Source organism: Monodelphis domestica, chromosome 2 (assembly GCF_027887165.1).
Source record: "Monodelphis domestica isolate mMonDom1 chromosome 2, mMonDom1.pri, whole genome shotgun sequence".
Lineage (NCBI taxonomy): Eukaryota > Metazoa > Chordata > Mammalia > Didelphimorphia > Didelphidae > Monodelphis > Monodelphis domestica.
In genome coordinates, this window is record NC_077228.1 from 432,163,630 (window position 1) to 432,179,634 (window position 16,005).

The following is a 16,005-nucleotide window of genomic DNA, read 5'->3' on the forward strand; positions in this document are numbered from 1 at the left end:
TAAAATCAAAAGGGAAACTAAGGACCAATGATAGAACATGATTTTAAATGCTAGCAAGCTTAGGGAAAACAGATTAATTTTGTTATTTCAAGTGCTACAAGAGAGTCCTAAAAATAGATTCCTCCTCAAAGAAGAGGTGGAAAAGATGATACAGAGAATACAAAACACCCCCATGTAGCCTTCTGTAATTATTTTGAAACATCATTGCCAAGATTAATAATAGCTTTAAGTTACAGAGTTAACTTTCTGGAAACATTTTAAAACATACATTAAAAATTATCTGTTTTATTTGTTATCACAAGGTACATAATCATTTTCTGGGTATTTCATAATATTAAATATAATGAAAATAATGAAAATAACAAATTTACTCTTCAGGAACAAGCATAGATTTCACTCTATTCATTAATGTTTTTCTCACCTTTTTGCCAGTCCTTAAAGAGCAGAAATATTAGGTCACTAACCCTGCCTACAAATGTTCAGAGCATACTAAAGCTAACTGGTTCTGCAAGGCACACAAAACATCATCACTTTCAAAGAGACCAAGTTACTCAACCTACGGAACTAATAAGCATTTCCAAAATGCTATGTAAAGACCACTTCAAAACCCCAAGAAATATATTAGAGTATATATCATGGTAATAATATTTAGTATAATCATCCCTAAACTTTAATCTTAACTTATAAAAAATTACAGGTACATGTATAAAAAGTAATATGTAAGCTCTCTGTCATGGAGTTTATTTGTAGTTCCTCAGTCCATCTGCCAGCTGGTGAATTTTCCAAACTCAAATATACAAATATAGAAGGGTAAGGGTATATGTGTGCATGTGTGTGTGTGTGTGTGTGTGTGTAGGTATGAATATATGGAAGAGAATTAGAAGTCTTAGATTTCTGAAAACTTTAATGTTGAGATAGTCTAATTAACTATCATTTTTTTCATGATGTTTATATTTGCTGTTGGTCAGTAAAATAAAAATTGTGAATGTTGGAGCAAGAATCAATGTTCAAAAGACTCAATTTAAAATTTCTTTTTGTTGATGTGAGCTTTTGAAAAAAAATTTCCTTCAGTTTCAACTTCAATTTATAGGAATTAATGCTATTCAGTGCTATTCAGAATATGGTCAACCTAGTTTCAGGACATGCTATTTTCTACTTCTTAATTTTAAGGTATATTTTTGAGAGATATAAATACTCTACAAACATTCATGGACAAATTGGTTAACTTTGAGGGTATATCATATTATTTTTTTTTACCTGACAATCAACCAGCTGATCCTCCATGTCCATTGGTTCAGTGGGAGAAACCAATGTACTATCTAGAGTTGCTTTAGTATTCAATAACCAGTGGTCAAGTTCATCAGCTTCACAGCGATATCTTTGCAGGGCCTGCTCTTGCCTCTGTTCTTCCAGTTGTTCATTTAACTTTTCCTAATGAATTAAGCAAAATGGAATTTAAATATTAGTGGAGTAAGTGTGCTTCTTATAAGATATTATGAAGAAGAAAAAGTTTTAATTCAGTCAAAACTGTCAATGAGGATCTAAATTCATAATTAAAAGAAATTCTTTTCGCAGCAGAAAACATTTCAGGTATTTTTTAGCACATTCTTCCATTACAATAACATAAATATTATAATACAATATATACCTCACTATTGCATTCAGTGTTTTCTACTGTCCATGTCTATCTTCAGTTTGAACTACTCAAAGTATATCATATAGATTTATGGAATAAAAATGTCAATCAAATTTGAAATTCTAAAGAATTGACAATGCAAAAGGAGAAAATCAATAACCCAACAATCAACCAATTAAGTTCAAACAATAAAAGTTTTATTTGATTAAAGACTTTTGTTCAGTAAGATAAATTATTATTCAATTAGGGTAAAAAATAATAAATGTTGAAATTTTAAATGTTAATTTTTTCAAGAATGAAGAAATGTCTGAAGTGGCTAAAAGTAATGTCGCCATATTATTCCCTCAAATACCTTGGATGATCCCTCATTCCATTGCTTTGGTAGCTGAAGTGGTCAAAATGCCAATAGTAGTAGTAATTTATATTCATTTATTGCTTTTAGTCTGAACATTTCTAACCACTATAACAAACTTTTGCAATTAGTTTTTATATCAGTTATGTGACCATTAATGACTAAAACCACTATTTTATATACTCAAAATATGACACTAATTGAGACAAAATAATTAAACTAAGGGGAAACATAGACTCACTGCTCCATCTACAAGATTATACTTGGAATTGAAGGCTGACATTTGATGAGTGGAATATAAGAAAAACTTGCTGAAAATAAAAAGAAATCTATATATAAATCAGTAAGTTTTAATGTCCGATTCAGAAAGTTGAGGATAACATCAATTTTTTACCTCTAACAGCTGTCTTTTTCCTGAAGCTTTCATCTTGATTGTAGACATTCTCTCAGCTAAGACAATCAGGGTGGATTGCAAAGCCAGCTGTTCAGCAGCATCTGCTTCCAAAGACTCTGACACTAGCTCCTCTGCTAAAGATGTCTGCAATTCACTAATTTCATCCTGAAGCATGAGGATCTCATCCATCAAGGCCTATGAAAAGAATGTTAAAAGAGTCATCCCAAATTCATCTTTGTTGAGAATATGCCAAATGTCAGTTATGACAGTATAGCTCTGTTGTATTCCATCACAATTATATGCCACAATCCCCAACTAGTTTGCATTCCCTCAATTTCCAGTTCTTTGCCACCACAAAGAGAGCTGCCACAAATATTTTAGAACATACAAGTTCTTTTCATTTTTCCCAGATCACTTTGGACAACAGACCCAACAGTAGCATTGCTAGATCTAAGGGTAAACACATATTTATAAGTCTTTAGGCATAATTCCAGATTGCTCTCCAAAATAGTTAGATTAGTTCACAGTTCCACCAACAGTGTATTAGTGTTCCCATTTTCAACATTCGCTACAATTGTCATTTTGCCCTTTTATCATTTTTGCCCTTCTGAAAGGTGTGATATCTCAGAGTTGTGTTGATTCACATATCTTCAATCAGTAATGACTTAGCATTTTTTCATATGACTAAATACTACTTTGATTTCTTCATTCAAAAACTGTTTAATATCGTTTAACCATTTCTCAATTTGGAAAAGACTCAAATTCTTATAAATTTGACTAGATTCTCTCTATGTATTTAAAATGTGAAACCGCTAACTGAGAAACTGTCTATAAAATTCCCCTACCCCCTATTTTCTGCTTTCATTCTAATTTTGACTACATTAGTTTTATTTACACAAAACTTAATGTAAACAGAATTGTCCATTTTATACTTCACACATGTTCTCTATTCCTTGTTTATTCAGATATCCCTCTCCTAGATCTAATCATTCTTGATGTTCATACCTCCTCACTGTCCTCAATCTCTTTGATTGGAGGGGAAGAATCATGAACTCTAAAACCTCCATTTAAGGAGGCAGTTCAGCAAAGACATTTCATGTTTCACCTAGATGCACTACTTTAGAACTTTGATTTCTCAGCCATATCCCTCTATTTATCTATTCATTTCTTCTATCCCAACTTCTTCAGCTTCCTTTTATGCACTGTCTTCCCTCATTATATTATAAACAATGAGTGCAGGGAGTGTTTTTCTTCTTTTTTGTATTTGTACTCCTAGCACTTACAGTTTATACTACATATTGTTCAGTTATTTTAGTCTTGTCCAACTCTTCATGACCTCCATTTGGTGTTTTCTTGGTAAAGATACTGGAGTGGTTTGTCATTTTATTCTTCAGTTCATTTTGTAGATGAGGAAACTGAGGCAACCAGGGGACTTGGATTCAAATACTACCTCTGATAGTGCATCTATTAAATTAAGGGATTATTATGGGTCAGTGATGGCCAACCTATGGCATGGATGCCAAAGATGGCACACAGAGCATTCTCTATAGGCACCTGGCAACCTCCCCTCCCCCCAGTTAGCTACTAAAAAGGTAGAGGAACTTGGGTGAAGCTCCTCCCTCCCCCTCTCCACTGTGAGGGATGGTACTTTTTCACATTACCCACCCCTCCTCCCAGCAGCCCAATGGGAACACTTCCTCCTACCCATGTAGGGTAAGAGGGGCCATGCCTGACACTTGGGGGGCTGGGCACAGCACTCAGTCTGAGGGTGGGGTGGAGGTGGGGCACTGAACTTTATTTCTAAAAGGTTCTCCATCACTGGTATAGATGGCCAAGAAGGTTCTTTTTAGTTCTAAAGCTTATTACTTGATCTTGTGACTTTTTAAGGAAGGTTAACCTACTCCTTCCTGAAGTATTCCAGTTCTCAATTCTAGATAACTAACTAAATAACCTTAGTAAGTTTGATTTACATCTGCCTTTCTACAGTTTCCACCCCTAATTCCTAGTTCTTCCTTTTCAGAGCAGACAGAACAAATATGTTACCTTATGATCTAGAATTTATTTAGAGCTCTAAGATTTCTGGACTACTTTGTACATGTTACTTCATTTGAGCCTCACATATAATTATATCTATTTTACAGAAGTGAAAAATGAGATTGAGTGTGTTAAATGCAAGGCACAGAATCAGATAGCTGGTATCTGAGACAGAATTTGAACCAAGATCTTACTGACTCCAAGTCAAGCACAATCAACTCAACCACCTAACTGACCTTTCCTACATAACAATTTTTCAAAACTTCAATGTAACTCTTAACATGTCCTACATTTTCTCTTTTCTATGAATGAATCCTTCTTATTCTTTTAGTTGATCCTTCACAAGTTTTTTTATTGCATGTGTGATGTCTTCTATCATGACATGAGCAATATGGAAATTGTTCTGCATGAAAGCACTGGTATAACTTATATCATATATTATATATTACATATCATATCATATATATATTATATAAATATATATATATATATATATATATATATATATATATATATATATATATATATGTTATTACATATAACCTGCCTTGGGGAGGTGAGGAATGGAAAGGAGAAAATCTGAATGGCAAAATGTCAGAAAACAATTGTCAAAAATCGTTTCTATGTGCAAGTAAAAAAAATTGAACTGATAATTTTTTTTAAAAGGCAAAAGAAAAAAAGAAAATTAGTCTTTGTTTTCAAGTAGCTCATAATTTATTGGGAAAGAAAACACCTTAAACAACTTTAACAAACAAGATAAATGGGGGAGAGAGAAGCTGGGTGGCTCCATGAATTGAGAGCCAGGCCTAGAAAAGGGAAGTCTTAAGTTAAAATCTGGTCTCCCACACTTCATGTGACCCTGGGCAAATCATTTAAACCCCCATTGCCTGGCCCTTACTGATCTTCTGCATTAGAACCAATACACAGTACTATGGGTTTAAAAAACAAAACAAAACAAACTAAATAAGGATAAATAAGACACAATCAAAAGGGAGGTATTAAGATTAAAGGAGATCAGATAAGACCAATTATAGAAGACCAGCCAACTGGCCTATTTGTTGATCCTTGTACTGCTGGAGAAACAGCTTAGAACCAGGATATACAGGTTTTTAAATGGCAAACAGGGTTGATATTTTATCTTATAGACATAAGTAACCCCTGAAGTTTTTCAAATGAAATTGTCAGACTTGTGTTTTAGATATGTCAGTTTGCCAGTGTGACAAGGAAATCACTTTTAAAAGACTGACATATCTAAAACACAAGTCTGACAATATACAATCAAGTCCCCAAGTTCAATTTTATTTCTAAATCTAAGAAATATGACCCATTTTCAGTTACAATATTGCATTATTCCTAATCTTTTGTATAACATAATTTATTCTAAGAAATATGGGGGAAGGTTTTTTGTTTGTTTGTTTTTTTTTTTTTTTGCTTTTTTGCTTTATGCTTCCCAATAAGTTTGTCAGACAAGAGATTCTGGTCAAAATGTACTTTTGAGGGCAGCACTCTTACAACACTGTTATAAACAAATAATCAAGGGAAAGCAACTTTCAGCTCCCCTTGTCTAATGGTGTGCTACATATGATAATTCAATCAGTGAGCATTTATTAGACACTGACAGGCTTATACAAATATACATATAATACAGAGTAAATACAAAGTAATTCTGGCAGGAAGTTGTTGCCAGCTAGGAACATCAGAAAGTCTCTTAAAAAAGAGGTAAACCTTGATCTTAGATTTGAAGAAAGCCAGGAATTATAAAAAGGTCAAGATAAGAAGGAAATTCATTAAAAACATGGGGCAAATAGGCTATTAGAGGCTCTGAGACAAAGGACTGAAGGAATGTTATATGTCTATGAGTGTAATGGGGGACTGATCCATGTGGGCCAAAATACTTACCTCCCCACCTTAGTCTCCATGGGGCCATGAATGCAAGGCTGTCTGATTTATCTCCATTATAATTATTCTTTTCAGACCCCATGTAGATAAATACTGGAAATATAACAACTTTGTGAACTTCAGAAGTTCAGAAGAATCAACAGAGGTCAAACAAAATAGTGTGGCAGAATTGGCCAGAAATTGCCATAGCCATGTTGGGTAAGAAGCCAGAGGAGCTCCAACAAGAAACCTGTCTAATCAAGGCCAGCAGTAGCTTGACCATGCAAAAGAAATGTCAGATGTTGAAAGGAAGAGGGAAGTGATTTGTCCATTTGGTTATACCTTACTCAGAAGAGTAATTTGTGGGAGGAAGTGTTTGTAACAACCACTTTGTTGAAACCTATTCTTCCCAGGGACTGAGCTTTAAAGGGGAGGATATGACAATTCAAGGGCACGTTATTTGTTTTTCTAGCCTTGCTATATTTTCTCAATAAATGTGTTTGTAAAAGCTAATTGATGTTGATTGCTTATTAATGATGTTATGAAGTTATCAAATAATCAAATGATGTTGTGGTGATAATCACTTATTAAATGATACTGAAGAGACATTAACTATTGAGGATATTTGGGATTTTGGAGGGAAATACACCAGGTGGGGACTCAAGAGAAAGCACTAGAAGAAAACCTTATCACTTCAGTGATCCTTCTAGAATATTGAGGAGAGATCTTTGACAACCTGCAAGTTTAAATAGGGATTAGTATAGTAGAACCTAGATCCAATATTCCAACATCAAATCTTTGATGATAAGTACTTTGGGGAATATTAGGGGAAAGTTTACTTTAGTGATTAAATGAAAGTGATTATTAAGAGGTGATTTTAAAAATATAAGTACCTATATTTCAGTTTTTATTGGAAATAAATAACATTTGCCTTTTCTTCCTTCTTTGCTTTTATTTCATAACTTGAGAGGCAAGAAATTACTGAATATTTTTTTTTTTACTTTATCAAGAAGTAGCATATTAAGTAAATTCAGCTTGATCTTCTGAGCCTGTTAAACAAATAATAATGATGCACTTACTTAAACACATAGAAAACACAAGTTGTAGTTTGTTTTTTACCTGATGTTCAGCCATTTGGCTTTCTGGACTCTTGCTAGGTTCTAGACTTTCATTCAGTTTCACCTCAATAGCTTCCATCTTTGTAGAAATAGACTGAAGAGAGTCTTGGTATTTCTGCTGGCGTTCCAGAGCTTCATAGAGAGTACGCTGCTTTTCACTGATCTAAGCAAGAAAAGGGATATTACTAAATATCTCCACAAGCCCTTATCATCCTGATTACAACATTTATTTCTTCATTTTTTTAACCTCTGCAACCAAATGTTGTGTATTTAGTGTAGGAAGCATATACGTTAATTTCACAATACAATTGCCAAGTCGATGTGTGTACCTAGAATTCAGTATGATTAATGACTTACCACATTCTTTAGGGTTTCCCATGAACGCTGCAAATCATCCAGTTTAGCACTGGTAGATGATTCTAGCCCTGGTTCATAGAACTCCTGGGTTGATGGTGTGCTGGCTTGAATCCTGGCAGCATCATTCTGCAACTGTTCAGCAGATAAGGCTTGGTAATAAGCAATGTCCTACAATTGTGAAGCACAACATTGCATTCAAAATAAAGATGGAGCACTTTGTGAACATGCTTCTGTATGCTAGGAAAAGAGGGAATGAATTCTGCACTTTTACCATGATGGTACATGTCATAATTCTTTTGTGGTACCTTATTTAATTATGCAATAATAACAAATCTATATAACTGTAAAGAGGGTCTCCAAGTATTATTATTTTTTAAATAACATCCCATCTTTGGCAAGAATTTTCATTTAGTTTTTGATAAAAATGAAAGCATGGAGAATTTGAGTTGCTTGTTTACTTTTATGAGGATTAATGTATGTGAAATAAAAGATTTAGACTAAATGACAATCTAAGGTCTCTTTCAGCTATAAATTATAAGATCCTTGAAGTTCATTATCTTTGTAAATAACCTATCCTCCATCTAATAAACCATACTGTTCTATGGAATCTGGCACACAACATCTATTATAGGCAATCAATAAATATTTACTAAATTTAATTACAGCAGGAGAGGACTGAGTTATCTATTTTTCTCATTTCATTGCTTTACATACCAGATTATTTAAATCACTTCAAAATTTGGTCCATTTAAGAGACTTGTTAGAGGGAATTACCAAGTGAGAGAACTACCTCTTGATAGAGGTTGGCTCCTTTTATGCAACTTAAAGTTTTAACGTTGCCTAGTACATTGAGAAGCTAATTGACTTGTTCATAGGGCTGGCATGCATCATAGGCCAGTCATGGTCAGGTCTTTCTGACTTCCAGACTGGTACATTGTCCATTACACCATGCTTCCACTATATGAGAAAATATATCTGATGAAATGATTCATCTCTTTTCTTATATCCTATTAAATTTAGGGCAATTTTTTCCTTTCAGATATGGTCAGTGATGGATAATTTCTAGCCTAATTATCCATGTCAAAATTTGTATTCCTTAAGATAACTTCTCTTGGATGTTTAAGAATACAAAGTAAGCAACAGACTAGGTCACCAAGTTTACTGCTTCCTTTATGTATTTAAAAGTGATAAAATTAGTTAATTAGTTGAAAAATTTTAACATTTAATGAAACAAAGCAAAACCAGGAAGCTGAACATGGTGTAGCAAAATAAAGCATGTTGTGAATCTTTCTTTCCATCCGTGAAGTACCACTAGACTATCAAGCTTGATGAGAGACAGGAAAGAGCCTGGACAGGAAATTTTTGAACTAACTACAGATATCTTACATCCTGTCAGTTCTGTACTCCTTCTTGAAACTTGTCTTTTCACTGATTCAACAAATTGACTTGTAATCATTATCTTGGTTTTAGATGGCAAAAACAAAACAAAGTGAATTGTCCTGGTTATTTTCTTATTTACTAGAGAATGAAAAATATCTTTTTTTTTAAGCAAAAAAGTACCAGGAAACAATATGGCAGGTTTACCTAGAGTGCTATCTATTTGTCTTAGTCCTCTTTTCCTGGATTTGTTCTAGAAAATAGTCTAAGATTTGATACAGCAGAAAAAGTATTTTGGATTTAAAGGTAGATAACCAGAGATTAAACCTAGTTCTCTTTCTGACCACCTTTGTGATTTCAATCAAATCATTATTTTCTCTGGGCTTTAATTATTCCTATTATAAAATGAAGAGGTTGGATTAGATGGATTCTAAAGTCTTTTTTAGCTCTGTTTTAGCTTTATGATTTCTGATTCCTCAATTTTCTTAGAGTGATTTCTAGGATGATTTATTCCCCTTAGATTCCCTACAACTTTTGAAAAACATTTCTTATACATGTTTATCTCAGGAGTTTAAGGTGAAGTTTTCTGATCTTGAAGAGCTAAATGATAGACTAGTTCACCTGGTTCAATTGGCATAGTGCCTTCTTGGCAAAGTAGGCTCTCTACCCTTTATCTTTTCAAAGTTAGAGTTATTACCAGACAAAGAAACTTGAAGAAAATCCTCTAGCAAATCCAGTAACATAATACATGATAAAGTCCAAAGGACAGGAACACTGAGAATGACTGATGCCATTAGCCTCCTTCATGAATGCTAAAATGATGTTAACTGTAAATGGACAGATAACAATGTTGATGATTATGTTTATTGATACACAGATGTGCCATAGCTGAAACTGAACTTGGGCTAATGCTCCTACAGGAAATACATATTGGGTAAATTCATGAAGAATTGCCTTATTTCTTGGTTCTAAGGTGAAGGATAATTCTTTGTTTTTCTAAAAGATTATATTTTTCTAAGAATGGTCATTCTGTGAAAAATCATATAAATCTTTCTTAGCTAGAAAATGCAGTTCATGTACAATGCGCATAAGCAGCATTTATTCCAGCATATTATCTCTGCTTTATAAATGACAAGAATAAACTAACTGATCTGAACTTAATAAAACATATTTATCATTCATAATAGAAGCAGAGATATACATATGAACACAATTAATGATTTTGCTAATAGTTACTTATGAACAAGTTCTGTATAACATGGATATAATGTCAACAGCTCAAAGGAAGTCTCATAATAAATAAAATGAATCCTTCCTCTTGGCACATGTTGCAAATTCATAAATGTGCAAGCTGTTGTACATAATTTAATCTTAAAAAAATTATGTTTAAACTTTAACCTGAAATTAGAAATATGTATAATTTAATTTCATCACATTTAAGTGTTAACTAAAGTGATATGGTAAATTAAGATAAAATATTACATATGAAAGGCTCAGAAATAACCTCTACAAAAATGTATTAAATAAACTATTTTTTCTGGCTTATTGTTTATGCTGGAGCTCTAATGTACTTTTATGTGAAGCATGGGGGAGAAGAAATTTAATTTTTAATATATGTAGTGCTATAGTTAACAGAACCCTTATAATACTTGCTTTCTCAAATATGCCTGACAACAAATACAAACTTATCAAAAAGTCTTTGGTCGTGGAACTGAATGAAGCACTTTTCCATGAAAATTCTAATCTAGAGATGCCTATAATTTTAATTTTGTCAAAATTGAGTGGGGGAGTTGTCCAACCAATGCTCATTCAAATGTGCTTGGGGACAGATTTCATAGAATCAATCAAGCAAATAGGTCAACAGTGAAAAAGAGTATAGTTTCAATGTTCTAGGTACTAAAGGACCTTAAGATAAATCACTAAGATATGCACCATATCATCTGCATATTCCTGATTTAGGAAAACTGATAATTACCAAGCTTGCTAGATGGTCAAGGGGAGAGAACCTCAGAGATTCAGGACCCAAATACCTTTATCTTAGCTCTCTGTTTTACTTTTTAATAAAGATAGGATCTGGGTGAGTTTCAAAAGAAAGGCATTCACTGCAATTTCTGCTTTTTTCAGGTCATCTCTGTTTGAGATCAATCCTAATTATTGTTAAAAGTTGGCCAATAGCTACAGTTAATCTGACTTGTGAGTAGGGATGGATAAGCTATTTAATTTAGGTTTACTTTATACCAACCCTTTTCCCTTTGTAACAGCTGCAACTATTAAGAAATTGCTATTTTTGGTTTAGAATAATGAACTTCAGTTCTTAGGGATTTTAAAAGTATTTTCAGCCTGAACTTTGATGCTTAAGATAACACTCTGCAATTTCACTTCAAATTCAATAGACATCCTGCAAAAGATATTATGTAATATTTCTGCCTACTTTTCCCACTAACTTGTATTTCTGTACAAGCACATAATTTACAGACAAACATGGTGCATTTTATCATCCATTTGTTTTTAATATATTAATCCATAGGCTCTAATGACTATATGACTTAATTTCTAAACTTTTTAGCTCATTTAGAACAAAATAATTTTAAGTAAAATTTTCTGAGGGTTCTTTATATATATATATATATATACATATATAAATTTTCCAAATTTTCAGAAAATTGCTTCCATGATATATTTCCAAAATCATTTTAAGAAAGCTAATTATAAGGTAAGAATGTGCATTTTAATTTATGAGAAGGCTTGGAAAGCATTTCAGATGCATTGATATAATATTTAGAAGAATGAAGATATAATTTTTAAAAGAATGATTACTAGGTTTAAATCTTGCCAATCAAATCTACTAGCTATGTGACCATTAGCAAGTTACTTAATCTGTGTTTCAGGTTTTGTAAAATGAGAATGACTGTACTGCCTACATGATAAAGCTGTTGTGAAGATGAAAAGGCATTATACAATGAAATAACTTATGTAAAGTGCTTTATATTATAGACATATCAGCTTTATAGTTAAAATTTTATGTCCTTACTTATGTCCTTATGTCCTACTCTTAGGTTTGGAACAAAATCACAAACTCAGTGATAATGCTGGTGATATTAATGTTGCTTAATAGAGGGATTTGACCTTGTGTTGCCATAGAGAATTCCTAGAATGACTACCTTCCCCTACCAAAACAGGTCATCGTTTTCCTAAAAGGTTATATCTTAGAAAGTTACACAGCCAGTAGATGTCAGAGGAATGATTTTGATCAAGCTCTTCCTGGGTCTCAGGCTGGCCCTCTGTCCACCATTCCAAATTATCTATCTCACATAAAATTTTCCTTATTTTTAAATTATACAGTCCATTAGCATGTACTGTGGAATGTGGGAAAATATTGAAAAATTCTGTTATGTAAAGTCAAGATGAGAAGAAACAAGAAGGGAGAAATTAATTGATCTCTACTTGTTGATACTTGGCTCTGCTATTGAACAGGATTTTATTGAAAACTTTATCCCACCTAGTACATACCTTAGTACATTATGCAATAAAGGATTAATTCGCTAAATGAATAAATGACTTAGTGAATGAGTGAACCTCTGATCTTTCTTCCTTCCAAATTGTCTAAATTTAGGAAGTAGACAAGGATATTTTGTTTCAGAACCTATCTAAAAAAACTGAGGTTTATTGTTGGTATTGGGTTGTCTCTTACTAATTAAATTTTTATATATATCCGTCAATACATACATATTTTGGAGGTTGGCCCTATAAATGAGTCCTTATGATGGCCAAACCTTCTCCTGCCTCAGTCTGCATATCATTCACCACTGGAGTCACAATATAGATGTCATCCTGGACATCTCTCTCTTGCCCAGCATACTGCATCTGCTGTTGAGTCCTGTCATTTCTACTTTTGTAACCTCTAATTATTTATCCCATTATTTCCTCTGATTTAGCTAAAATGGCTTTTCTGCAAGACAAAGTGTCTGATCATGTTACTCTTTTAGTCAATAAATTTTAGTGGCTCCTTATTATATTCTGAATCAGTGTCAAAAAACAGTTTTTAAAGCTGATCATATCCTGGTCCCTTCCTGCTTTTCCAGTCTTCTTACCTTTTTGTCCCCTCCATATACTCTTATGTTCTAGGGCCATTGTTTTGTCATTCTTATTGTCCCTTGTACTAGAAATGCTAAGTCCCCACTATGGGAAACAATGTCTGGAATTTTAGTCTTCCTAGGATCTGCTTACTATCTTCCTTCAAGATTCAACACTAATCAGACACTTGCAAGAGGCTTTTCCCATTCCCCACCTTCAGCCCTTGATGTAAATGAATGCCTTTCCTTTGAGATGAATCCCAATTTATCCTTGTCAGCAAATAATTGTTTTCATGTTTTCTTTGCCATTAGAATGTGATCTTCATGAGGGCAGGGACCATGATTTGCCTTTTTTATATCCATAATAACTTGCATAATTCTCACATATAGTAATAAATACTTGTTGACTAACTGACAACCACTATCACTCATACACATATTGGATGATGCTTGAATTAGAGCTTGATGCCATTTAGTTTAAATATTTTACCCTTCCTAAAATGTAAATACTATGTATATGAACAACCCCACTATCCTATCAGTTATTTATACTTTAGAATGAAAAGTATGAAAATAGGTTTTGATAAATGAAAGAGGAGAGATGGGAGGAAATTTTATAGTTAAGAGTAAATAATGGGAGTTGGGGGTAGAATGGAGTGCAAATTAAGATCAAGAGAATTTGGGCCTGTTTTACAATTTTTTTCAAGGGCTTCCTCATTCACCATATTCAAAAGAATATTTAATTTCAAACAATCAAATACATATTCATAGAGAAAAGTCAGTGTTATTTATAGTTTGTTTAATTAAATTTAATTCAGTACATATTTATTTGTGTACCTGATATAGGCATGGCATTGTACTAGGCAACAAGGATATAAAAGTCACAATTAAAGAGAATAATGCTACTTATCAACAGTACACAAAATTTCTTAATTTTTCCTAATCCTCACATTATGTGCGAAAGAGACTAGAATTATAGCTAGAAGCTACTTCACAAACTTAACCAACTCCTTCATTTTAAAGATGAGGAAACTGAGATACAGAAAAGTTAAATAGCTTGCTCAGAGTCATGGAGTTAATGTATCAGAGGCAAAACTTGAACACAGATTCTGACACCAGAATGAATGCTCTTTCTACTATTTCACATCATTTAATGATTTAAGTATATCACAACAATTTTAAATTATAATGAAAATTTTATTAAAATTACTGAGAAATGCTATTGCTAATAAAGCCTGGAAAAAATCAATAGATTGTAAAACACATAAGTGAGTTGTCTACATATTTCTTACTATGGATGATATGCAGAGATTCCGGCCAATTATTTGCATTTGAACAAATTTTTAGTTGCACAGTGAAATAGTTAATTCTTAGAGTAAATTTATTTTCAGGCTTATCTTGTATTTGACATTATATAGATATAACCTAAAGATCCTATTTTTTCTACCAGTATAAACCAAACTTTGTACTAATTTTTAATTTATATACCTAAAAGTCTATCAACATAATTCAGGTTATCATAATTTTAGTCTAGATAAATCCTATCTACTTATTCCATATAACTCAAGAAGCACTCAGAATAAAAGTGCTCTGTATTTTACAGAATTCAGAGGATCTTAGAAGTTAAAGCTAGAAGAAAGTTTCGAAGTCACTTAGTTTAGTTTAGGTTCTTTTTTCTTAACCCTTACTTTCTAACTTAGTATCAGGTCTAAGACAGAAGAGCAGCAAAGGCTGGGCAATTGGAGGTTAAGTGGTTTATCCAGGGTCACACAGCTGGGAAGTGTCTGAGGCCAGATTTGACACCCAGTATACCCAACTCCAGGCTTGGTGCTCTCTCCATTGTGACAAATAGAACATTGATAAAAATAAAAATGTATACCAAGAGATTTAATTCTGAGATAGATTGAGTATGAAATTCAATATTTTTTTAAAAAATTATAAATTCTTCATCTTTCATTAAAACCTTTCTGTCAATAGCTTAGGTATTATAGATGTGATTTTGGATTCTAAAAGGCCAAGTCAATGGAATGCAAATTCATAAATTTATCCAAGGCACTCTAATAAAACAGATAAGAGAATCGGTATAGGGATAAGCAAGATATGGATTCATGCCCACCCTCTCAAATATACTAGCTTTGGGAATGTGGCCAAGTCACTTAATCTCTCAGCAATAATCTAAGACTAGAAGTTGCAGATGAGTTGATGATCTGAATGAGTGGAGATAATTTCCATAAGAGAAGTGGATCCTTTTCCCATCAATCAAAAGTTCTAAATTGTTCTCTGGGTTCAAAATCATGTTCACATAATATTGCATAAGTTACCAAAAAGATGTCTTATAGCTGAAAGAGAGCTGGACATAAGAGTCAGGAGATACAGATTTATAAATCTCTAACATGGACAAATCAATCTTTATAAGCCTAAAATTACTTCAATCTATAAAAGAATACATGAACTACCTAACCTAAAGGGATGTTGTAGCAGAGTGATTTGTAAACCTTAAGGCATTCGATAGTGGTGAGTTATTATTCTTACTTTGGTTATATTTAGAATATATAAAGCTTCAAACATAAATTTTAAAAAATGCTTATGATGAAAACAATGGCAGTCACAGTGGTAGCTAAGTCAGAAATAAATAATAAGTGTGCCACACCACCTCATTTTCTGTTAGGATGCAATATCCATTGTAAACAGATAATACAGAAAATAAGGCTTTCAGAAAAGATTTAGTAGCTCTTTTCCAGGAATGAAGTTTTTCTTCATCACACATTCAAAATGAGAATTAAGGG

General features: G+C 32.9%; 1 protein-coding gene across 19 annotated transcripts in view; it reads right to left on the reverse strand.

Moving 5' to 3' along the window:
- Positions 1–16,005, reverse strand: part of SYNE1 (spectrin repeat containing nuclear envelope protein 1) — a 569,990-nt gene that overhangs the window by 147,131 nt on the left and 406,854 nt on the right. For all 19 annotated transcript variants that reach the window (XM_016428964.2, XM_056818948.1, XM_056818954.1 and 16 more), the window contains 4 exons: positions 7,770–7,937; positions 7,414–7,575; positions 2,383–2,577; positions 1,258–1,431 (listed from right to left, as the gene is read on the reverse strand). In XM_016428964.2, the coding sequence (XP_016284450.1) occupies positions 1,258–1,431; positions 2,383–2,577; positions 7,414–7,575; positions 7,770–7,937 (699 nt within the window). The remainder of the gene's footprint in view (positions 1–1,257; positions 1,432–2,382; positions 2,578–7,413; positions 7,576–7,769; positions 7,938–16,005) is intronic.